The 24,945-nt window shown below is 41.9% G+C and overlaps 1 protein-coding gene across 3 annotated transcripts; it reads left to right on the top strand.

The window, feature by feature from the left end:
* Positions 1-77: 77 nt before the first annotated feature.
* Positions 78-21,155, top strand: THAP4 (THAP domain containing 4). 3 transcript variants are annotated; one of them, XM_053389905.1, is made up of 6 exons: positions 78-220; positions 3,838-4,991; positions 11,653-11,812; positions 14,331-14,440; positions 14,631-14,734; positions 20,837-21,155. In XM_053389905.1, exons 1-6 carry the CDS (start codon positions 138-140, stop codon positions 20,954-20,956), a joined length of 1,731 nt encoding a protein of 576 aa, XP_053245880.1. In that variant the 5' UTR covers positions 78-137; the 3' UTR covers positions 20,957-21,155. The 3 variants fall into 3 exon arrangements, with proteins under 3 accessions (XP_053245880.1, XP_053245881.1, XP_053245882.1); XM_053389906.1 differs by having other exon boundaries at positions 80-220; positions 4,810-4,991; XM_053389907.1 differs by lacking the exons at positions 78-220; positions 3,838-4,991 and adding an exon at positions 8,361-8,480.
* Positions 21,156-24,945: the final 3,790 nt, after the last annotated feature.

A 24,945-nucleotide genomic window follows, 5' to 3' on the forward strand; every position in this document is an offset into this window, starting at 1 on the left:
GTGGCCGTTCAGGGTGCGGCGAGGCAGCTGAGGTGACTCGACAGGCTGCGCCATCTTGTTGTACGGACGCGGAGCGGGGGGGGGGGGAGGAGGTGGAGGTGGGGGGAGAGGCAGGGCCGCCCGCGCGGCCTCCCGAGATGGTGATCTGCTGCGCGGCGCTGAATTGCTCCAACCGGCAGGGCAAAGCTCCCCGGGGTCGAGCGGCCGTCTCCTTCCACAGGTAACCAGGGGGAGGGCAAGAACAGGTCGCACCTGGTGCTGGGAGGGCGACTCGAGCACAGCCCTGCCCATCTCCTTCTCCGTGACATACGTCGGGCAGGCGGGCGAGGAGCCTCCTGCTTTTCCTCCTCCGCCGCCTGCAGCACCCTGACGGGCTGATGCCCCACGGAACAAGACGGGGTGCCCCGCTCGCATACCTGGCTGCTTGCATCCGCTCCCCCCCCCTTATTACCTCGCCTCCACCCGCTCCCAGGCAGATCGAGGGACAAAAGAGAATCCCTTATCCATGTTCTTTCCGCCAATACAACTCCGGCCGCCTAACCTAATTTTGAGAGAGGTGTGTCAGGGCTGTGCCCCCACCCCCCGGGAAGGTTGAGCGAGGCACTCTGCACATGCTTCCTTATGGCGATGATGATGACCCATTGCCCCGCCCGTCCCTCACTTTCCCACGTTTTATAGCAGAAGCGCAACCTTTGAAAACAGGTTCCAGGGCGGGTACGTCCTGAACTCTAAAAGTAAACCCCACTTTTAAGGTGTGGAGCACAGCTGTGAGTGCACAGCCTTCCTGTTTGTAAGTTTGCCTGTCTCGTCCTGTCAGAGTTCTGGGAATAAGGTGTATGCACCCACTGGAGAAAGCAACTTGCCCATCAGGTGTGCAGCAAACATCTCGGCAGATGGCAACAATTAGAAATGCCTGATTTTTTGCTTTTCTGGTAGCGTGCAAGAAGAGCATTCCCTAGCGTTAAGAAATATGCCACACCCATGCATATAGAAATGACAAATAGCTAAGTTGCAAAGATATGCAGAGTTTACTATAAATAACTTGAGAAAACAATATATATTTATAAATTGAGAAAAGAAGCAAATTTCATCCAGCCCAGCATTTTGTTTCCAGCAGCAACCAAGAATTCACAATCAGGGCAAAAGGTAGATTCTCAGCAAAGGGGTGTTGTCTCTGATCTAGAGAAGGGCTGTGGAATCTGTGGTCCTCCACATGATGTTGGACTCCTGAGTCTTGTCAATTGAATCCAACATGACCAATGGTCAGGGATGATGGGAGTCATACTCCATATTTTGCCCACATATTTTTTTTTCTTTTTGTATTAGACTATATGCAGATTTAGATTACATAAACTGTTCTGTCATTGAGAGTAGCAAAGTTCATTACATTGTTTCTTAAAGTGGGACTGATGACCAACAGCTATTGCTTTTGTCAAAGCACAGGCTTACTTCAGATATCATAAAAAAATTCCTTCCGGTAGCACCTTAGAGACCAACTAAGTTTGTTATTGGTATGAGCTTTCGTGTGCATGCACACTTCTTCAGATATCATAGTACATCAAACCATGGTTTGCTCTAACCATAGGTTAGAGCAGGCATAGGCAAACTCGGCCCTCCAGATGTTTTGGGACTACAACTCCCATCATCCCAGCTAACAGGACCAGTGGTCAGGGATGATGGAAATTGTAGCCTCAAAACATCTGGCGGTCTGAGTTTGCCTATGCATGGGTTAGAGCCCAAATCATGTTTTGAGCTTCCAATGTACAAGCAAACCATGGTTTAAAGCTGTTTGCTTTCATTTCCCCTTTGCTTTGCACTCCAGAAATGAAGCAAAGACCATGACTATAATTTGTCATTTCAGACATGACATAATGTAGTTTGCAAGTGCAGATACACTTCAAACCATTACTTGTGATTTTGGTTTGCTGACTGATTGCAAATCATGACATATCAAATCAGTCAGCATGCTAAACCAGAATAGTTAGATCCTATACACTTAACATAGTGAGACTTAGTCATTGGTAAACCTGCAGAGGATTGCACTCTTTACCCATGATTTGGTATGACATCTAAATTGAGCAAAATAAATACTTTATAATACCTACTTGGCCTGCACTGAGGCAGCAGCTTCTGTTGTAACAGAAGTAACTAATACTAAAGTGGACATAGATGAAAAAGGAAAAGTTGTCATCCAACAATGGCATTTTGCACTATGGGTGAACAGAACTTGGATAAGGATATCCCAGTAGATATAATTTGCAGTAGATCAGCAACAATGCTGATGTTATTTATTATTACACTTATATCTTAGTTTTCCTTGAATGAGTTAAATATAGCATATTTTTGAGTTGAACATATTACTTCTTTATTGTTAAAGTATGTCCTGCTCCCCTGCCTGGCTTCAGTTGGAGGATCTTGGAGATCTATTAAAAACACACACATAAAGTAGATCATGCAAGCCGCCCCCACAATAGGTGATCATTTTGGCCTGTGGCACCACAGGTTTCCTGTTAGCTCCCAGAATGAATTTTGTCTGCTCATGATAGACATGAGAAACTGGCATAGTCTCCATCCAACTTTTCAGTGTCAGGTGTATTGAATCAGAAGGCTGGACACCTGAAAACCCATTTTTTCTGCCTTTGTGTTGAAGTGGTAATTTCAGACTGTTTTATACCTTTCCTGATATTCTCTCTCTACAGTTTGGAAGAGTCTGTTTCACAAAGCAGGTTAATGGGTTAGATTGCTTCTCTCATCATGGATAACTCACCAATATAGTGGAGCCAGATGGAGTTCTTCCATTCACACTATTTGCTCTTTTAACTTTACAGTGCTGATCAGGCTCTATAGTGCCGTCAACAACACTTGACGTACCTTCAGATGCACTTCTGCCTGAACCAAGACACAGGCAAACATATAAATGCACACACATTATTTGGTGTGGCTTACAATTTCTCTTCCCCAGAGTGAACAGTGGTAACCCCAGCAGTGTCTCCCCATCCTCTCCTCTTATTTGTCTGCATCTCACACTGCACTGGGAAGGAAGGTAGAAGGATATTTATGTGCCATCTTAGTTGGCAGTTCTTGAGGTCAGTGATCTCAGACTAAGCTGGAAGACTGCATAACTCCATATTAGGTCAGGGTCCATATTAGGACATATATTTCTGACTGGTACAAATACATTGCGATATGGCTAGCTGCTAAGCTCCCAAATCTAGACTTAAGGTATAGCAGGGATAACCTAACTAGGGTACCATCTAAAGTTCAGCAATAGATTACCAGTGGTGGTGGTGCCCTTACTATAGTACTTTCCCTGTAGAAGACCCATCTGTCCAGCTGCTCTTATCATTCAGCCTGACCTAATGCAAAGTTAGGTGAGTCTGAGCCCCTTGGAAAGAAATAGGCTTAACCATATCCAACCCTGCATAGGAGTTGCAGCTTTAGCATAGCACTTGGCAACTCATTTAAATCTGCTGGTTGGATTGTAAGAATTGTTTGCAAGTGGCTAAATGATAAAAATATTTTAACTGTCATTAATGTTACTGAATTGTATGTATTTCTGTTTGAAGAACCGTTTTCAGTTAGTCCAGAGTTACTGCATTTTAAAAAATGAACGAATAGGTTCAAAGCTGAAAGAGTCTTAACATACATGACAAATTTTGATTTGTAGAAAATGTAATTACTGCTGCATAGTTCTGCGCCCTGCAATGTTATCTTAACTGACTGTCTTTTTATAAAATTCAGGTTGCTCTTAAACGTAACTCAAATGTATAAGCTACTTTGAAAAGCTCTAGGCAAAAAGCATACACAGTAATGCTTTTCCTTTACACTGTTTTGAAGGTTTCCCTTAAAGGATTCAAAGAGACTGATCCAGTGGTTAAAAGCAGTTCAGCGGGACAACTGGATTCCCACCAAGTATTCCTTTCTTTGCAGCGAGCACTTTACTAAAGACAGTTTTTCAAAACGGCACGAAGACCAGCACCGGCTGCTCAAGCCCACAGCTGTGCCAACCATCTTCCATATTTCAGAGAAAAGAGGGGAGAGCAGGGATTATGTCAAAAGGAGGAGGAAAATAGCAAGTCAGACTCTAGAAGGAGATGGCGATCAACCAAAGGAAGGAAGCGGTGAGGTAGTTGAGGGAATCTTATCATCTGACCAAAACTTGATAGTTCACGGGACTCAAGAAATAGAGCAAGTGACTCTTCAAGCTGAAATCAGGTCAATGTCAGAGCAGGGAGAAAATTTCCAGGACCAACTTGAAGGCTCCCTCAGGAGGATGTTAGCAGATAACCTAGTCACAAAAGTGACTCAAAATAAGCCAGGAAAACTGACTCTGGAGGATTGTTCTGAAGCAGTTATCCATTCTGGGAATTTGAAAATGGACAAAAGTGGTATATCGGAGGATGACTTCACCCCTCCTGTGTCTGGCGCATGCAAATTTATTGGCTCCCTTCACTCTTACAGCTTTTTCTCCAAGCACACTAGAGAGAGGTCATCTTTTCCAAAAGAGCAACTAGAAAGGAAAAGGTTAAGGAGAAGTGTGGATCCAAGCTGTAGTAGCAACACTCTGGAGCAGGATACTAGTTTAACAGAATCCTCCTCTACTTCCTCTCTCACTGCTATCCCTCAGAAACCTTCCCAGAACATGTCTGCTTCTCCTGCAGATCTGACCCCTAAGCCAGCAACAGAAGCTGTTGTAGGTCAGAAGGGAGAAACGGATGCCAACCCCATGTCCATCAATGAGGTCATCATGTCTGCTTCAGGAGCCTGCAAGCTCATTGATTCCCTGCATTCGTATTGCTTCTCCTCTAGGCAGAGCAAAAGTCAAGTGTGCTGCTTGAGAGAACAGGTAGAGAAGAAGAATGGAGAGCTAAAGCAGTTGAGACAAAAGATCAGTCGCTCCGACAGCCAAGTTAGAAAGCTGAAGGAAAAACTAGATGAACTGAAGAGGATCAATTTCCCATGCCTGAGCAACCTGCTGTCCCAGGACTGTGGTCAGTATCTTCTGCACTTAGCCAGGGCGAAATTGATATAAAAATATGAAGCCATTTAGTTAAATATAATGGGTGGGATTCAATGTTGCGTTATAATGAACAATCACACACTGCATGCATTGCAGCTTGCCAGATGGAATCATTGCCCCTCTTCTTCCCCTTCAGTCTTGGTCTGTGGTTTCTCCCAACTGCCCCTCGAGCCAATTTCAGGGGGCGCACAGTGAGAGGAGAGGGCAGGACGTCCCATTGCACTAGCGGAAGTCCGTGTTAGGTGAAATTCTGCCCATTTCCTTAAAAATACCTTATTATTGGTGATATAGCTTCCAGTTTTTGAAAATGAAACTGCTTGCAAACTTGTATACTTTGTTGTTGAAACTAGGATCGTCAGGTGCAAAAGAGGCCAAGCAACCCGCACATTAAATTGTCATGTAAAAAAGAGAATTTTAGCAGCAGGTGTGGCTTGTTATGCAAGCCACATCTGCTGAGATTTCCTCTTTTATACAACTAGGAAAGCTGCAGGCGTCCTACCCTCTTTTGCACTTGGCCGCCCTAACCGAAACATTCACACGTACATTCCCCACCCTTACGCCATGCACCAGTGCTCTGAAATTTGAGGAGAGGAGGAATATTGCCCTTAGAATTGCATTTTTGGGGTTTCGATTGTTTGCATTACTGCCTATGGGTGAGTCATTAATATGCCAGTTTTAAAACTTGTTTGAAAGTTGCTTGGGAATCCGGTTTATCCATCATATACCTCTCATTTATGAATATCATGATTTCTCAGCATGCTTTCCCTCTGAATGTGTAGCTTTCTTATACCCAAACACAGTTCAATTACCATTTGACATGCAGTTGGTACACCATAAAAGGTAAAGTAAAGGTAAAGGGACCCCTGACCATTAGGTCCAGTTGTTACTGACTCTGGGGTTGCGGCGCTCATCTCGCTTTATTGGCCAAGGAAGCCGGCGTACAGCTTCCGGGTCATGTGGCCAGCATAACTAAGCTGCTTCTGGCGAACCAGAGCAGCGCACGGAAACTCCGTTTACCTTCCCGCCGGAGCGATACCTATTTATCTACTTCCACTTTGACGTGCTTTCGAACTGCTCGGTTGGCAGGAGCAGGGACCGAGCAACGGGAGCTCCCCCTGTCGCAGGGATTCGAACCACCGACCTTCTGATTGCCAAGTCCTAGGCTCTGTGGTTGGTTATACCCAAAATAAGATGCATTATTTAAAAAAAAATGCTGCTCAAGCCATAGGCTTGCAAGACAAATGCAGGCCTCCTGGCATTTCTAGCCATCCCATGGAGCTCCCCCCAGGCCACACTCATCACTAGCCCTGCATCCTCTGCATGCTTTTGCCTGGCTGGAATGTATCCTTCTCTGAATGAAGAACCATGTGTATGTGTGTGTACAAAACTTCTGACTTTTGCATGGCAGGAATGTAGCTTACTGTACAAAGTGACTTACAGTGTTTTCAGAAAAAAACCAAAGACATACATACATTAAACCCAGCATTAAAAAGACCGCCCGCGGAAAAAGCCCATATATAGTTAAAAGCCAAGTGAATGTTTTTGCCTGGCAACAAAAGGTAAGAGTCACATCTGTTGCCTTTGGCTTACCTGCTACTGACATATGACCTTGGAAGATTTCCTGTGAGATAATATGGTCCTTGAGCGCGCCTACCTTAGGCCATTTCTTGTGTTCAGGAGGCAGACAGTGGAATGACAGTGCAGATTCAGTAATGCTGATGTGGCCAAGACCTGGCAAGTCAGGTGTTCCAGTGGAGTGTGTTTGTATGTGTGCACCAAAATCCTCAGAGCCCCGGAGGGGAAGGGGCCAAACTTCCTTCCTACTCCTCACATCAGGGTTGTCTAGGTATACTAGCCAAATTTTGCCTGAAATTTACTTGGAACATCTCCCCATTGGAGAAGAAGATCTGTGAGCTGAGGTAGGATAAAACACTCTAGCCACTGAGGACTGTGGAAGGTTTTGCCACACTTTCTCCTTTCCTTGCTGCTAAAGAGGTCAGTGGAAGTCATTTGCCTATAAGGGAATAAGGGTGACATGTGCATACCTCTCATGGCTGGATTGTGATGAAGGCGTTCAGAATTCATATACAAAACCTATTTACTACCAGAGGGTTTGAGACCAGGGGTGTGTAACCTGTAGCTGTCCAGCTGTGGCCATCCCACCAACCCCAGGCAGCATGGCCAGTGATGGGAGAAGTAGTCCAGCAACATCTGGAGGGCTACAGGTTAGCCTCCCTTGCTTTAGTTTGTTGTGCTGATTTAGGCCAGTGTTGCTCAAACTTGGGTCCCCACCTGTTGGACTACAACTCCCATCAACTCTATCTGGCAGGACCTTGCTGGCAGTGATCAGGCTATTCCCCTGACTGTAATTTGTTTTAACAGTTTTAAATTTTAAATTGTTGTAACTTGCCCTGGGACCTGCTGGTGAAGGGCAGGTAATAACCTTAGTAACAACAACAACAACTTCTGATTGATGTTTTGAACAGTTGTTAACTGTTTTGTGTGTGCTCTGTAGAGAAACAAGGAATATGTTTCTGTGTGGACACTGTTACTTACAGATTACTTAGTCTCGTAAGAATGAAAGAAACGAAGGACAAAGTTGTAGGCTCCATATGTAACTTTGCCTGACAAAATTTGTATGAATTACTGATGCAATTTTGCTAATCTGCAATATCATACCCCTCAACTGTCTCGATTTAAGTGGGACATCCCATTTTGGGGGGCTGTGCTCTTGCAGAAGTCACGTGACTCCCTGGCCTCGAAAGACGTGTGTCCCGGTTTTCCTCTGGGACATGTTAGAGGGTATGCAATATTATTGCTGAGACGCATATTATTTGCAAATGAGTATATGTGAAGCCTTCCCCCTGCTTTATGTTTTCCCCTTTGCATTGCAGCAAAGGCTCCAAGTAGAATTTTGCTAATCAGCTATACAGGTGGCAACCATTTTAGGCATCTCCAATCAGTGCACAATTACTGACATGCAGGTCCTTTTGTACCTGGAAGAGACAAGAAGGGGGACAGGGTGGAGCATAATGGGCGGGGACACACTTACGCACACTCCACCAATGTGTGCGGGGACTGGGAACGGAACCCCTGCACGAAATGATCGCCATCTGTACTAACTGATAAAACTCGAATGTAAATACATATATGTTTGCTTTTAAATTCCTTTATGTAGCTTATCCTCTGTCTATGAAAAGGCAGTAGTAGCCAGAAAGGAATTATGAGTCACAACATATGCCATACTTGTAGATTTCTTCTCTCCATAGCTTGCTTAAGCTAAACTACAAGTCCCAGAATACACTGGGGTAACCTCTGTGTAGAGTCCCAAGGTTGTTTCCTGTCTTGTCTTACTAGATTGCATCACAGTGTTCCTGGAGAATAGGGAATGATAAGCGATCTAGAGTGAACAAGCTAAAAATAATCTTTCACGATATGGCCAGCATTGAAACAGACACAGGTACAGTCTAAAATGCTTAACACTTTTATCGAAACACTTAAGACATTCTGAAAACGGAGATTTGGGTTCCATTTGAGCTCTTCTTAAGTTTCGTGCCTATTTAAATTATCCTGCAGGCCATTGTTCTCAGCCTTTGTGTGCAGAGATTTGTTGTCTCAACAGAGCACAGTGCACCTGCACTCTGCAACTTTACTTGGAGCTGCTGTGTGGTCCATGGGATTGTATTCAGAATGAGACCTCAGAATTATGCATTCGCTCACTTGATCCAAATAGCTCAGTTGGTAGAGTCTGACACTCTTAATCTCAGGGTTGTGGGTTCGAACCGCACGTTGGGCAAAAGATTCCTGCGTTGCAGAGGGTTGGACTAGATGACCATTGTGGTCCCTTCCAGCTATATAATTCTGTGATTCTATTATCTCTTCATCATGGGTAAAAGTTTACAAGTAAAACAGGGAAGAGCCCACAACCTTCCTATTCAGTTAACTTCTGTTTATGGTGAGAGGGGAACTTGGTTAACAAACACTCTTGGCCACCCTCAGGGGTGTACAATGAAAGTACAATAAAATAATATATGCATTATTTAGCAAGTTTTATATATGGCTTAATAAAAAAAAAACCTTTACAGAGTTTACTTTAAATAGTTTTAAAATAGTAATTAAGAATAGGAATCAAAGCAGACCATGCAGCGGTAGAATCAAATATATCTTATTAGAATCAACTTATTGGTTGTATTTAAGGAGATTTTCCAAGGCCATATGTGTGCTTTGGAGTTGCACAATATGACATTTAATATGTACTGTATGAAAGGTTGAGAATGAGGAAGGAGATGTACTTTAAAACACCCTGGGATTCTCTATGTGTTTAAAAGAAAAAAAGGTAGCTGATTATGAATCAGATAAGATTTTTGACCAGCTAGTCATCTAACATTTTGCATGAATTTTCAGTTCACATTCTTTCTTCATTAGAGTAAAAATAAACATAGATATACTTACCGGTCCGGGCTGGATGATAAGTTGAATAACTTTGAGCTGAATTTCAACTTTGAGTCAGCATTCTCTGGTATCTCTGACCAACAACCTCTTAGTACAAATCTAACAGAAAGGTTGTCATCTTTTTTGCAGTCCACTATTCCTTTTCAAATTGCATGTGTTTCAATGGAATTTGTCGTGAAGATACAACTGCAAAGGATTCAGTGCCTTTGGAACTTTACAAGTGTATTTAGATGAGCTCTTAATGTAATGAATCTGGAAGGTCCAGCAGTGACCTCTCAATTATTCTTTGTTCTCATTTAGTGATACCATTCCAGGTAACAAAAGTGACAAAAGAAACAAACAAAAAAAAGGAGCAGATACTGTAATACGGATCCATGTTACACCCTTTCAGGGAAGGCTGCTTTGAATTGCTGTATTATTACTTGAGCCACTAGATGGTAGCAAAAACCACATTTTCAGCTTTGCAAGCTTCCCTGTTTTCATCCTCTTATAAATTAATGGAATCTAGTCTACAAAAGTTAAGTCATAATAAATTCTTAGTCTTCAAGTTGCCACAAGTCTCTTTGTTATAAACTGCATATGTTCTTCAAGGAAGAGAGGTCAGACTTTTGCATGACCTTATACTACTGTAATTGCATGGAAATTGTGCTTTGTCATAAATATTGCCACCATATTATGCTTAAGGAGATGGAAGGAAAAGAGTTTTCATTGAAATCTGCCCAGATAAAGAGAGCTTTTCAAAATAGCTCATCACCCATCACACTTCTCACTGCTCTATGTAGAATAAAGTTAGCTTTGAAATATCCTTTTATGCCCATTTGATTGTATTTTTTAAAAACTGAAAAAGAATAGACTTGCCTAACACAAACATAACATTAGTACATAAACTGAAATAATAAACAGAGCACCTAAATAGATACTCACAAGTTATAATTTCTTCACAACAAAAAGAATTCTTATTTACTCTGCTTTCAACAATTGGAAAGCACTCCATATAAAATAAAATTCTACCTAAAGATATAGATATTGTCCCTGATGCAAATAAGTGTTTCGTCCCTGCCTGCCCCTGCAGTACTATACCACTTGCATGGAGTGCTTGCCATCTTGCATGGAGCAGTCAAATTTTTAAAAGGACAAGTCAGTCTGTAGAATTCTGTGTGTTCATTTTTAAAGAAAGTGTGCTTTGGGTGCTTGTAGACAAGGGTACTATACTGAAGAGTTACAACGGTAATTTAATCATAAAAAAAATCCATTTTACCATACCAGTATCGTATTATTATTTGAGCTATCATCAAAGAACAAGAAAATCAGATACTGCTGGACGTTAGCAGACATTTGAGAACACTGAGGTCAGGTGTTCATGCAAAGCATAGTTATGTCAGTCTTGTGTACCGTCAATCACTCATTCATCTGGCTTGAGCCTTGAATGGGACCATTCCTGTTAGGAAGCAGGGAAGACTACAATGCTTTGTTCTGGTTCCTACTTGTGTTTCCCAACTTACAGGTTATAGCTTTGTTATGACATTGCTTTCTCTGTCTAAAATAATGCTTGCCATTGATACAGTTATTTGTATATAGCTAGTAGCTCTTTGTGTACACATATATAGCTATTTGAATGTGTGGCAGCACATTCAGTATTAATATGAAGGGGACTTGGGTGTGTACAGCTTTGCCCAGCTCTGGTTTTCCAGCTGAAATTTTTCCATGCCTGAAAATTTATGATAGCGTCATTTAGGAAAATGACATACTTGTATTATTGTTTCTTCTTCTTCTTCTCTTCAGGACTGTGAACATTCCAGCAGTTTTTCTTTGATGTAATTATGCCCTTCCCCAGCATTGCTGCTTTGATTGCAGATCTTTTCTGTAACATATAGTTTGACCCTGAGGGGGGTAAGAAATGGTCAAGGAGCCTATATGCACATAGCTAGTCAAAAATTTATTTCGAGCCAGGTTTGTAAAATATGAAATTTGTTTGTTTTGAACTTTCGAACCACCTGAACTCTCGTGCGGCCAGAGCTGGATAAAAACAGATAAAATGAAAGAGGATGGTACAACACGCAACATGGCTACTGGGAACTGTCTCACCAATGCAAAGTAGTTGGCCAACATTGACGTGGTAAGAGCTAATTGCCCAAAGTCTTGGTGCAGTTTGCTTATCCTCAGTCTCTCTCTTCTCACAGAAACCCCGCAGTTGAACCCTGTGGTTGAGCCTCTCTCCTGGATGCTGGGCACCTGGCTGTCAGACCCCCCAGGAGATGGTACCTTCCCTGCAATGAAGCCCTTCCAATACCTCGAAGAAGTGTGCATCTCTCACGTGGGGCAACCCATGCTGAATTTTTCGTAAGTTTCCTTATTTTTGAGGGGAGTTTTCCGCAACAGGGACACCTTAAAATAATCTGTGTTGTTTATCAAATGAGACTGTTAGTGAGGTACAAGCTAAGAATCAATTTAAATAAAATCAGTGCGTAGAATAGAAATCAAATTCTTCCTAGAAATAGACATCCTGTTTTTCAGAAGCTGCTAAGCAGCTATTAACCTATCGCCACATAGATTTTTACATTTAGGTGTCATCCTTAGTGATGCAGTCAGTTTTCTTAAAGACCTCAAACATAAATGAAAGGACAGAAGTAACTGTGCAGGCAATATAACATCTCCACATCCCTACTAGTAATTCTGGTGCAAGATTGAGTTCCCAGGCACTTTAAGAAAGTAAATAGGCAGCAAAACCTTTAAAAGCCCCTTATGATCTTGCTTTCTCCCTGCTTCCCATTCCCTCCCAGTGCTCCCATGCTGTGTATGCCAGGGAAAGGTAAGAGCAGGGCAGATGGCAGAAGAGGCAGAGATAGCTGCAAGGTCAAGGTAGCTATGCAACTGTTTGTGGGTTCACCAAGGAATTGGGTGTCTAGGGATCATAGACTTTGTAAAGAAGACCCCAAAATTTACTAATCAGCAACATTTATATTGCCCTGCTAAGAGGAGTTTTTCCCTCAAACTTTGGCCTTCTACCAAGTAGACTGGAGATGACCCTCCTCCACCAGCCTGGTTATTCACCTGCATGGAATTCCTTTTATGCATGGCTGCCAGGTGATTTGTTGAATACAAGTCTGTCACATTAGGTGGGGGAAAGCAGCAGTGGCTGTATTATTATTATTATTTATACCCTGCCCATCTGGCTGGGCTTCCCAGCCACTCTGGGCGGCTTCCAAAAAAATATTAAAATACTGTAATACATCAAACATTAAAAGCTTCCCTAAACAGGGGCTAAACAGATTGAAGGGGCATCAATGGCATAGGAATGTGTTGTGGGAGAACAGTGGTCATATGGGATGTTGTGATATAGTAGTTCTGTACACTTTCTTCTAGTTGGCTTAAGTGCTTAATGGGGTCCTTCCTGGTAGCCTGGGAATGGAATGTTTTTTCCAGAGCAAAGCAAGAGTGGGTGTGATCAAATGTATGATTTATTATCCTCCAGGCATCACAAAGATTTTTTCAATATATTTTTGAAATTTTTCCAGCTCTCTTGACTCAAAAAAAGATGCATTTCTATATAAGCACAAATGGAAAGTTGGAAATCTAACATGTTATGGTTTTGAGAAAAACAGTTTTTCTTAGAATTTTGAGCAGTCTTTTGTGTTCTTAAAATGGAAAGTGAAATTTGAGAGTTGAAAGGATATTCCCCTTATGCTGTTGTAAAGATAAACAAACACCTCCTCAATGATTGCAATTATGCATGATACTATTTTCTCAAAGCCATGGCTTCCCCACCCCCAGGAGGTACTCAAGGGTACACAGTACCAGCACCTCTTTTTGTTGTTTTTGAAAACTGTGGCACTTACTGTAACAACTTTGTGGTGAATACTGGCACCTATTTTTCGAGGGGGGGGGGAGCACTTGTTAAAGCTGCTAGTTTTTATATCCTCTAAAAAGTGGTCGGTTCAGTATGCTTTGGAATTTAATGCACTATGCCACATGCCTATTCTAGTTGCATAACTCTTTCTGCTGAATTGCCCAGCTGAAATACGGATTTTCACTAATTGGGAAGATTTGAACCCCTATAACGTTGCTTTAAAGAAAGAGTTGTGTTTTAAAATATTACTTGCCAGCTGATTCTGTAAATGGCAAAATTGCCTTGCTCCTTGGGGACTATTTAGGCCAAAAGTGAGCATCCATTCTTTCTCTGCATGACCTCTGCAGAAATGCAGTGTAGGAAATGATCCAGAAACATCATAAATATGGGAGCGGTAATAGGGCGGTTGTGGAAGAAAGCATTCTTTGCTGCCGACATGACATTTGGACCTGATGTATAAAATCAGCACTTTTTTTACTAGCACAGTTCTGTAGTTTTTAAAAGAACTGTTCAGGAGTGCTATGTGTAAGGAAACTTGTATTACTGCAGCGTTTTATGTCGAGGAAGAAGAACACTGTCATACTACTCCTGCGGTGATAGGTACACCTCAATATTCCTTATTAGGAGTTGCTGGAGTTGCCAAGTAAAATGAAAAATATACTCTGACAAGTATCTAATGGGACAGGCAAAAATGCACTGCATAGTTAAAAGAATGTACAAATTTCCAAGAGAGGAAAAAAGATATCCAAGAAACTATCTTCAGCCATATGTGAGTGAACATAAGTTAGAAATGCCCTTAACTTCAGTGGGTCTACTCTGAATAGGACTTGCATTGAATATGATCCTATACTTCTTAAATGGGACTCCAGGTTTACTGTTTGTTGAGGACAAGTATGGGAGCACTATTTTCATTTCATACAAATGATGCTGAAAAAGCTGGATGAGTTCTAGTTTCTGTGGAGGATGTGTTTACAGAGGCATGGTAATGTTAGTATCCTCCTATCCTAATAGATTCAACGCCTTCCATCCAGACACCAGGAAACCGATGCACCGAGAATGTGGATTTATCCGCATCAAACCTGACACTAACAAGGTGGCCTTCATCAGTGCTCAGAATACAGGTACTAGCCTAATTACATAGCAGGTTTTCTCCTCTTTCTCCTTTAAAACCAGCTTCCCTTAAAGCAGTCAGAAAGTGGCTTGATGCCGTACTTTCAACAAATCTCTCTTGCCTGCTTATAAGCCAAGTGTTGTCTTGTATTCCAGCTCTATGAACTGTGCCAGTATTAATAATTTCTCTTCTTGATCCAGGTTTGGTAGAGGTGGAGGAAGGAGAAGTTAATGGGCAGGAGCTTTCTATAGCTTCCCACTCTGTAGCAAGGATCTCATTTGCCAAGAAACCCCATGTAGAGCAAGTGAGTATATTTAAGTGTGGTCCAGCTGAACTGGTATGACAAATCTGTACTCGGCATTCTGTTGCCTGCCTGAAGAGTTATATGATATCTCCCAACCCAGGGCATGTACACAAGGTGAAATGGGCAGCTCGAAAGAGACCACTAAAGAGCGGAAGAGAGCAACTAACATCTGTAGCTATGAACTTCAGTGGTTAAGGATTTGAACCCTTAGTCAGCCGGCAAGCAGATGCAAACAACTACCAAAATTTGGGGGATAAAACAGATAGGGTTCAGTTCCTGCAGAAGGGAGATGCTGAAGTGACTACAAGAAAGCTTTTGTGTATTCTGGCAGTGGCAGCTATTTAGATGCTGAAGGTGGGAAGAGCATCAAGACTAGAACCCAAATTTCCTATAGCTCCACAGACTTGAGCTCCACATCTCAGGAAATGGCCGAAGGCAGACTCATGATGGGGCCTTTGAACTCACTAGTACAGTAGAACCACTTAGACCACAAGAGGTCCCAGATATGGCCAAGGATTATGATCTCACACAGGAAAAGGGTGGAGAGGGAGATGTGCCTGCAATTATATAGCTAATCAGAAAGAGTGGTGCAGGGCCTCACTGGATAAGTGTCTGACTCATTCATGCCCCAAGAAGCCTTTAACTTTGACATTCTCTTCAGCCCTACCTAGTTTTTGTAACTGATTTCCAATATCTGTCGATTTTTGTACCCAGCAGACCTTTCTATCAATCCGTCTCCCCACAGATTGGCAGCAGCACTGCTTGGTTGATAGTTACACTAGCAGAAACTGCTCATACTCTGAGTTGCAAAACTCTGACCAAAATGTGTACCCCTGACTTGATAGGATATTTTAGTGAATATTCTCCCTCCTGCCTACAACCTCTGTGGCACATGTCAAGACTGTGGTTACCTAATTTTTGGGACCCTCATTTACCCCTCACAAGACTCGGGTAAATGAGGGTCAAAATGGTTGGTTGAGGTTTCAGAAGCAGGAACAAATTTTCAGTATTTTGTACCAGACATTCCCAGTGTTTCAACAGTCCTGACTTTTCCTTCCTCTTGAATTGAATAGTAGGTTTCTGGCTGGCTGGCCTGATACTATACAGAAGAGACAAAAATTGTCCTCAGGTGTCCTTTGGCTATTTTAATATGGATGTCTGCCCTGGGAAGGCCCCTGGTTTGTAGAGAGACAGAAATGTCCTGTCCCTGGGCTGTTTACCCTGCTGAGCCTTAATTATGACTTGGATGAAAGGAGGCACATTTATCTTGGTGCTTGCCACCACTTTCTCTGCTCTGTTAGAAGGCAACACAAGAAAACACCATGCTGATGGAGTGCTTGTTGGCTCCGCAGGCTGTGACTGTTCATGGATGTTGTAAAAAACCAAAAAAATGTTGCTAGACCCCACGCTTCCTTACCTAATCTCAAGGATTTCATCTGTTCAATAATTTCTCATACTTCTAGCCAACAGGTCTCTTCTCTTCGTAGGACTGTCCCTCCTTCCCACCTCCCTCCCTCCCTTTTCTTTTCTTTTTTCTTTGTATACATGTTTTCCTCTTCATGTTGTTCACATAATTTCATGTAAGGCATATTGCTCTTTTAATTATTATTATTATTATTTGGTAGCACTGCACAAGGTCTTAAGGGAGATAGTAGTAATGGGGGACTTCAATTACCCGGATATTTGTTGGATGTCAAACTCAGCCAAGAGCATAAGGTCAAACAGATTCCTCACTGGCCTTGCAGACAACTTCATTGTCCAGAAAGTGGGAGAAGCAACAAGAGGAACAGCCATTTTAGATCTGGTCCTAACCAATGATGATGACCTGGTTAGTGGGGTAGAAGTGGAAGGATCATTAGGCGCGAGTGATCATGCTCTTCTGAAGTTTACTATACAGCGGAAAGGAGCAGCCAAGCATACTAGGACTCAATTTCTTGACTTTAAGAAAGCCGACTTCATAAAACTTAGGGAAGTGCTGGGTGAGATCCCATGGACAGTAATACTAAAAGGAAAGGGGGTTCATGATGGCTGGGAGTTTGTTAAGAGGGAGATAGTAAAAGCACAACTTCAGGCAATACCAATGAGACGGAAACATGGAAGGTGCCTAAAGAAGCCAGGGTGGCTATCTAAAGAACTTTTAACTGAGTTAAGATTAAAAAAGGATGTATACAAAAAAATGGAAAAGGGGGGAAACCACCAAAGAGGAATTCAAAGAAATAGCCAGCACGTGTAGACACAAAGTCAGAAAAGCTAAAGCACAGAATGAACTCAGGCTTGCTAGAGAGGTTAAAAGCAACAAAAAAGGCTTTTATGGGTATGTTCGTAGCAAAAGGAAGAACAAAGAAACAGTGGGGTCACTCAGAGGAGAAGATGGTGAAATGCAAACAGGGGACACAGAAAGGGCTGAACTCCTCAATGCCTTCTTTGCCTCAGTCTTCTCCGATAAAGAAAACAATGCCCGACCTGAAGAATTTGGAACAAATGATTCAGCAGAGGAAACACAGCCCAGAATAACTAAGGAGATAGTACAAGAATACTTGGCTAGTCTAGATGTATTCAAGTCTCCAGGGCCAGATGAACTGCATCCAAGAGTATTAAAAGAACTGGCAGATGTGATCTCTTTTTTTAAAAAAAAAATTATTAAGTTTTTCCACCTTTATACATTAAAAAATCAAAAAGAGAAAAACAAAAAAGTTAAAAACACATAAAGTTTACAATCCTTATTTTCAATAACATATTTCCCTGACTTCCCCACACCTCCCCTTCTTATATTCCAATTCAAATTGTTAATTCAACAAGTTCTTGTCCCCAATTTTTGACCTTTTTATGTTTAATTCATTTTTAAAAAACCCCAATTTTAACTTATAAACATCAGTATTTAAACATCAGTGCTCATTCTTAAAACTTTTTTCTAAAGTCGACCCAAATTCCCTTCCACGAATTCCCCAATTTTCATACTAATAACAAAACAAAATTAAAAAAAACCCAGATTATTATTCTGCACCCTTTGGATTCCCAAACCCCACCCCACCCTTTCCCGGTTTCAATCCCCAACAAATGACCATCAGTCTTAGTCTACTATCAGCCTGGAGACCTCACGTCCGAGGCTCTTAATTCTCTCTCAATTCCTCTCTGCCGGTTTTTTTGGTAGTCCTTAATATTAAACACCAGATCTCGGAGAAGCTCTGTCCCGATAGGGTCCATATTTCTTCCAGCCAGACCTCCATACTTAAAAGTGGAGCCTGAATCTTGTTTCTTACTCCTTTTAAGTCCAAATGTCCCAAAAGCTCCAACTTTCACCTTAATCAAATGGGGCTGCTGAGAAACAAGAGGGAGGCACTGGCACATTCAGTGGAACGCCAAGATTTACGGAACTACATGTTCAGTGGCCATGGAAGCTAAGTATCAGTTGAAAGAAAAAAGTGGGGAAGTGATGGGTGTAGATGAAAGGCTCCCTGGAGCAAACTGACTGGGTTGAACCCTGAACAAGAGGAGTCCTATTAGGAAATGATAATACATTGGAACATTCTGTTGCAGATCCTAATTGTTTCTACTGAGGATGAACTCAGGTGACTGAGTGTCAATCAGTTTGGAAGCTAAATGGGGCCACTCAAAAGTCAGGGATTCATTTCTAGATAACAGCAAGCCCCCAGATATGCAGAATTATGTAATGTTATGAATTATAAAGAAAGAGGATTTTATTAAAATTAAAAAAGTAATGGTGAGGCCCCAGGGTGGGGGTACCTAGTCCCTTCTAGATATTATTGTACTACAGCTCTTAGCATCCCTATAAAAGAGTTTTTAACCATTTAGTTAATGTAAAATTTTGGTGGCCAGTTAAAAATATAATGATCCCACGTTTCACAGATGCTCTGAAATGAGCCCACGCACACTGGACCCTTACATTTTTCATTTTTCTTGACTGTTGCCTAACAACAAAACCACATCCCACAAAGATACTCAGAATATCTATTTATGACCTTTTGTAAACTGCTTGTTTACAGACACTCGCCCTCTTACATCCCTGTTGCTTATAGCTGTCCAATACATAATGTTAAAAGAGTTTGAATAATTTTGGACTGTGGAACTAATTTAATTTATTGGTACATTTAGCCTACATTGTTATGTAAGTACCCTGCAGCAAAGCAATGCTAACAGTATTCCAGTATACTTCTGTTTATATTCTAGTGACTTGTCTGAGGGTGGGTGCTTCAAAAATGCAACATACCACTTAGTTCATTGTAGAGATGTCAAGGTTTACCACTGTTAAAAACATTTGATAAAAATAGCTCCTGAATTTCCAGTCAAAGCATTGTAGAATTTAGAGTTGGGAAAGGCACAGGCTGCAATTTGAATGTAACTGGATGCATTACAAGAACAAGCCTGGCCTCTCCTCCCTTGGCTTATATGCTATTTCCTCCCCCTCTCCTCTAGCACTAACATAAGGAGATGAGAAACTTCCACTTCCATTTTAGATTAACCACAAGTAACCTTGTTTGAACACTAAACTACGTTTGACGTTTGCTGTGGTTGGTGAAAGCAAGTCAACTTCATAATCTCCCGTTTGAGTGTGCTCAAGCCCACCTATAATGCAAAACACACACACACAAGGTTCACCTGCAAAGCATGTTATCTGAAAAGCATGGTAATTATCAGTATGTATTAAAGGTTTAATGTACTAAATATTAAGGCCCTGATAAATCAAGAACATGAAAAAGCAAGACCACTCACTCTTCATATTAATTCAGTTCCAACACTGGAACAATAACACCAGAGGTTTGTTTATTCAGGTTTTATCCTGTTCCATCCATTCCCTTAAGGATTTCTGCAGCTGTAGGGCGACTTACAGTTGCTGTTGAGTTCCTTTTGGAGGGAGGGGGGAAGCAAACTCCCAGAAGCTATAGGTCTTCCAGCCAGTTCCTGGGGTCAAGCTTTCTATTGCTGGCGAGAGCAGCAGGAGACACATCCCACTTCACCCATGTCTCCTTTTCCTTGTCTCAGATTATCTTGCCTGTAACGTTTGGGATACATTTCCTGGGTGATTATGTAAAAATTACCACTATTCAGCGGTTTGTTTTAAAAGGGGGAAAGTATTTTATTCTGTAGACCTCTTCAAATAAAGACAGGAAATTGATTTTACTGGTGCGGTTTGTGTTTGCATTTCCTCACAATATATGGTTCCAAATAACAAGTGTATTAGAGAGCTTTAATGGAGCTGAAGTTTTTCTGTTTCAATAGCTGCATATTGGTGGGGTGTAGGTGTTTTTGCTGCAGTTGTACTTAACAAAATAACTTCTGGCATGGTTTCTTTGGCAGGGATCCCGCAGTCCCGGATATCTCCACTCTTCTTTAAAAACCATGTTAACTATGGCAAAAAAGGGTAAAGGGTACCAACTTAGCATACACAAAACCTTGGATTGTGTGCAGAAATCTTTTACTGAAATAAGTGGAGGGGCGTTTTTGGCCTCTGCCAAAATGTGCTCTGACTACAGTGCCTTGCTTTACACTTATGGGCTGTTTGGTGCAAGACCCCCAGTATTCCATAGCTATCAAATTCTAAATTATTCTCTCCCCTCTCCCCTTTATTTAATATGTTTAATCCAATTCTCCATCATGGTTTTCTTCAATTTCAGCATTGTAATTTCTTGCCTTCGTATTCTCATACTTGGTTTAACCCTAGCTTGGCAAATTAGAAGCAGAAGACGCTTTCAAATGAGGCACAATGCTGAGTAAAGCAATCACAAATGATTAGCAGTGGGTTTTGTTTTCCTTCACTATTTTGTCTTATGTGTTTCTCTCCATGGTTGTTGAAAGGTTGAGTGATCTCAGAGCAGGATCCTGGTACAAAATATAAGCAAAAATCTTGAACAAAATAGTTCACCTTTTTCCTGATTTATGGGATATATTATCTGTCCCTCTTGAATAATACTTGGGTGGTGGGGATATAAGAATTTTGCAGGGATGAGCCATTTTGCTTCCCAGTCCTGAGGACACAGATTTGGTTCAAGTCATTGGACAGTGGTTTGTTTTGCTGCTGTTTTTCTTCTTGAATTATAAACAGGATCAAATAATAAGCCATGTGTTTTCTATTTCCCTCCTTAGATTACTAGAAAATTCAGGCTCAATTCTGATGGGAAACTAGAACAGACTGTCTCCATGGCAACCACTACGCAGCCAATGACTCAGCACCTTCACATTACCTACAAGAAAGTGACTCCTTAAAACAAAGAGGAGGTTGTTTCACCACAGAGGAATCGAGGCCAAGAAAACGGAAGCAGCTTGGAAGTAGTGACTCTGTATCTTTGTGATCCAGTTCCTACCTGACAGCAGAAACTATAGTTGCTGAAGGAAGTTATTCTAAGGTTTCTGTAATGGTAGACTTAAAAAACCAAAAGCCAATAAAAAAGCCTTTATTTTTAAAGGTGTAGCTTGGAATGGTATTATGTTGAATTAGAAATGACTCCATGTTGTCATTTGTTAAAGAAGCATTGATAGTTTTTCCTTATGAAGCATGGAGGTGACGGGAGACTTCTGTCTTCAGTTTCTTTTTGCAATCTTTATGGTTTGCAAACAAGGTGGTTTATACAAAGGAAGAGGTCATGGATTCCTCTCATTAAATGCAGGCTATGGCTAGAACCGATAAATACCTATAAGAAGTTAAGCAATCCTGAGAGAGACTATGTTTTGCTTTTGTTTTTTAAACTCATTTCTCATGTCATGATGAGAGCCCAGATCTTTTTCAGGTTTCTTATATAATCCATGTTCTGTTGAATAGGGTAAAACAAGAACTTCATGTAATAACTTGATCTTAACCAAAAGGTATGGGATAGAGATAAAAACAATTGCACTATCTTCCATTACAGCTTTGTGGTGGTTCCAGGCTGGAAGCTCCTTGCACTACTCAGTCATTGCTTTTAGTGTGAGCTGTGTTGATTTTTCATATTCTCAGGAAATAACTCTGCTATGTTCAGTAAATTATTCTACTATGGTCTGTCCACCATGTAGTCAGGGTTCACCCTGAGGAAGGAGCTTTGTCGTTCAAGAGAGCCATGGAGATGCAGCCACTCTAGAGAGCACCATTGGAGCTGTGAGTGGATTTGCAAGGGAAACGAGACCAAGAGGGCACTAATCCACTGCCACCCTGTCTGTGGCAATTGGTTCAGTTTGCCCAGTGGTAGGACAGTGGGAGAAACTGGGGAAATTACAATTTTATGGCAATGTGTGGATCTTGATGGAGGCTTTGTGATTGCACATTAAAAGCCTTGCCTATTAAACATAGGTATGTTTAATAAATAGCATTGGAAACGTTAAAACAAATGGCCAAGTTTCTGCTACCTTTTTTCTGCCTTTCCATTAAAAAGTGCCCATGGGAGGTTTACAACAATAGAATCCACAATAAAAAAAACACCAGCCCACATAACATAATAAGCAATGTCACAACAGAGTAGTATAAAATTATACAAGTCTAATAACATCCAGCTTCCTGGACTTTATCCTCTATTGTCCTCTGAAACTGGGTTTTATTTCCATTTTCTTCCTCCTAGCAAAAGCTTTATTTTAGAAAAAGGATGCCATTCACCACAACCTCGCTGATTTATCTGATAACTGCTGTGGGAGAGAGATGTTTGTGGTCTTACACACTACTGAGTATTTCACAATCTCATCTCAGAGTCACTCCCTTCCTCTTTCAACCCTCCCCACCCCCCCATACCATGTCATATATGTAAAAAAGAAGGAAGAGTTAGATGAAGAGGGGGAAACTGACATGGAATTGATGAAGGAACAGTAGTGTAAATATTCAAAACTAGTTTGTTCCCAGTTTTGTATAACTTTAAGTTATTGGTTCCATAAGCTAAGCACAATGCTCCCCAAATATCTGCTGATCATTATTCCAGCTCCATTTATTAACTACACACCAACAGTTTTAAATTAAGCATTTGATCCTTAGGGTGACTTTTTAAATGGGGTTTTTCAGGCTCTGAATTCTAATAGATTACAGGGTTTTGTCAGGGCATTTACTTTGCCTACTCTATATTAGTTTATTTCTTATCATCTCACCATTTAAAGTGTTCTGCTATCTAATCTGCACTAGGCTTTACATAAACATGATAGATTAGCAGATAGAGTTAAGTCAATCACATGCCCCTTGTCCCCTTATGATAGCCTTCCTATAACTCTCAAGAGCCCATGTGGTGAGAAGCCTTATCTGTAAGCAAAGTTCTACACTGAGCTGAAATGAGGTTGAGTTGCACTGCAGCAGGTCACACAGTGTCTGTGTAATTTCCTTAGACACAACTCGCCCTTTATGAATCAAGGCTGGCCAGAGTGAAGTGACCACTTTAGGCAGCATATGATGAACAGGATAACCTCTCAGGCTTCTCTCCTGAACCCTTCAGTCATTCCTCTCTGTTGGGAGGACAGACATCCTTTCCAGAACTTTCTAATCTGCTTCCTTCATGTGGAGAACACAGTCTCATTGCCAGTGCTGAAGTGAAGCATACACACTCTACTTTTAAAGCACATTCTTTCAAATAACTCTGGACGCTGGGCACTATTAATGGGAATTGTGACTCTGTGAGGGGTAAACTGCAGTGCTCATAATTCTTTGAGGGAAATTGCTTTAAAGGGATTGTGCGTACACAGCCTGAAATTCAACTGCCTGTCCAGTCAGCTTCTGTACGTAGAAGGGGAGGGTGCCAGTTTGTTCTTTGCCTCAGGCAGAAAAATGTTTTGGGCAGGCCCAGCAATGCATGCCAGCATAACTGGCCAACTGCCACGGGGAAAAACATTTTGGTGTTGCTTAATCCAGTTAATCTTTCATGGCCATCAGCAGGAATAATCATACATTCCAATCACTTTATGCTCACTTAACAATTCTGGTACAATTATGAGCAGGCACGGTATAGATTGAAAATGTGAGTGCTTATTAAGTATTTAGAAGTTCAAAATATTGTTACACTCCAGTCTCCAAGCAGTGTGAGATTCCAGGGGTACCAGGCACACTTGCCAGGGTCTGTGTTTCCTTGGAACATAAAGATACGGCAGAAACTGTGGTGTCTATATGATGCATGGTTTGTTTACACATATATACTGTACAACCTGAACCTACATGGAGAGTGCAGAGCATTCACATCCCAAGAGGGCCCTGATCCTTCCATTGCTGCAGCCTCAGATTCCAAGATTGTATCAGACCCTCTCTGCAGCCTAAAACAGACTGCTCATCTCATGCTCTGACTTCTCCCTCCCCAGCTTGCAAAACTGGCACTTTTCCCCGTTTGCTTAGCTCACCACCCAGAGTAATTCTGCCCTTCCCTCCTGAAACTCTGGCCTTTTGTCTCTGCTACCTCTCACCTCAGGGAGGGGCTTTCTCCATTTTTTGTCTGGCCCAGAAAGTATCTGTTAATGACCTTCTTAATGGGTTAATAGTTTGACCATTATTAGCTGTGTTCCTCCAGTGACCCACCCTCTATGCCAGGCGGAATCCAGCAGAGTTTAATCAAACCTTGATTAATTCTAACTTTGACTAAATCCAGGAATTATGGGGAGGATTAGCACCCAGGAGTTTAGGGGATCCTTGCCCTCTCCAAACTTATAACAATAATGTGAGTATGATCTGTTATGCAAGCACAGCAGCCATATGCAAATAGATCCCCATAGGACTTGGCAGAGCCCCTCCCTCCCAGTAACTGAGCACCTAGTGGGCAAGGTCTTTACAAAGAATGGGAGGCCTGAGAGTGTGCTTCTCATATCTGCCTCCACCCATCTCTTGTGTGGCAGGGGGTGAGCTGGGACAAGCCCTACAGCCGGTGACTTACACATGCAGCATCAGGGGAGAGGAGATGCAGCTTGGTATGGTGTCGTGTGAACTTTTCCCTTGAGAATTTATGAGGACAACAGCATGAGCCAGAAGAGAGGATTAGTAGCATACCTCAATCTTACCCTTTTCAGGTATGTAAAGAATGAAAAGACTGAACGAGATGCATCTCCGTGAGCCGGTTCGTATTAGAAGCAGAAAAAGCAGAAGATCTGTAATTCTTTTCCTGCTCCTGCAAGAGGTGACATGGAACTCCTACAGCACATCCATGGTAAGATGTCACCGGGAGGTCATGGCCCTCATGGAAGGGAAATGTCAGAGTCCCCACGCTGTGGATTAGGGCTGAATCATGTCCCTGCCACTCCTACTTCTGCTTTTCCCATTTCTAGAAGCACAT

Source organism: Podarcis raffonei, chromosome 5, assembly GCF_027172205.1.
Source record: "Podarcis raffonei isolate rPodRaf1 chromosome 5, rPodRaf1.pri, whole genome shotgun sequence".
Taxonomy (NCBI): Eukaryota; Metazoa; Chordata; class Lepidosauria; order Squamata; family Lacertidae; genus Podarcis; species Podarcis raffonei.

Excerpts from the sequence above, each read along its gene's own strand:
- THAP4 (XM_053389905.1), top strand. The coding sequence starts at position 138 with ATGGTGATCTGCTGCGCGGCGCTGAATTGCTCCAACCGGCAGGGCAAA. Across the intron at positions 221-3,837 it reads GCGGCCGTCTCCTTCCACAG|GTTTCCCTTAAAGGATTCAA; the intron begins GTAACCAGGGGG and ends ACTGTTTTGAAG. Across the intron at positions 11,813-14,330 it reads CAACCCATGCTGAATTTTTC|ATTCAACGCCTTCCATCCAG; the intron begins GTAAGTTTCCTT and ends CTATCCTAATAG.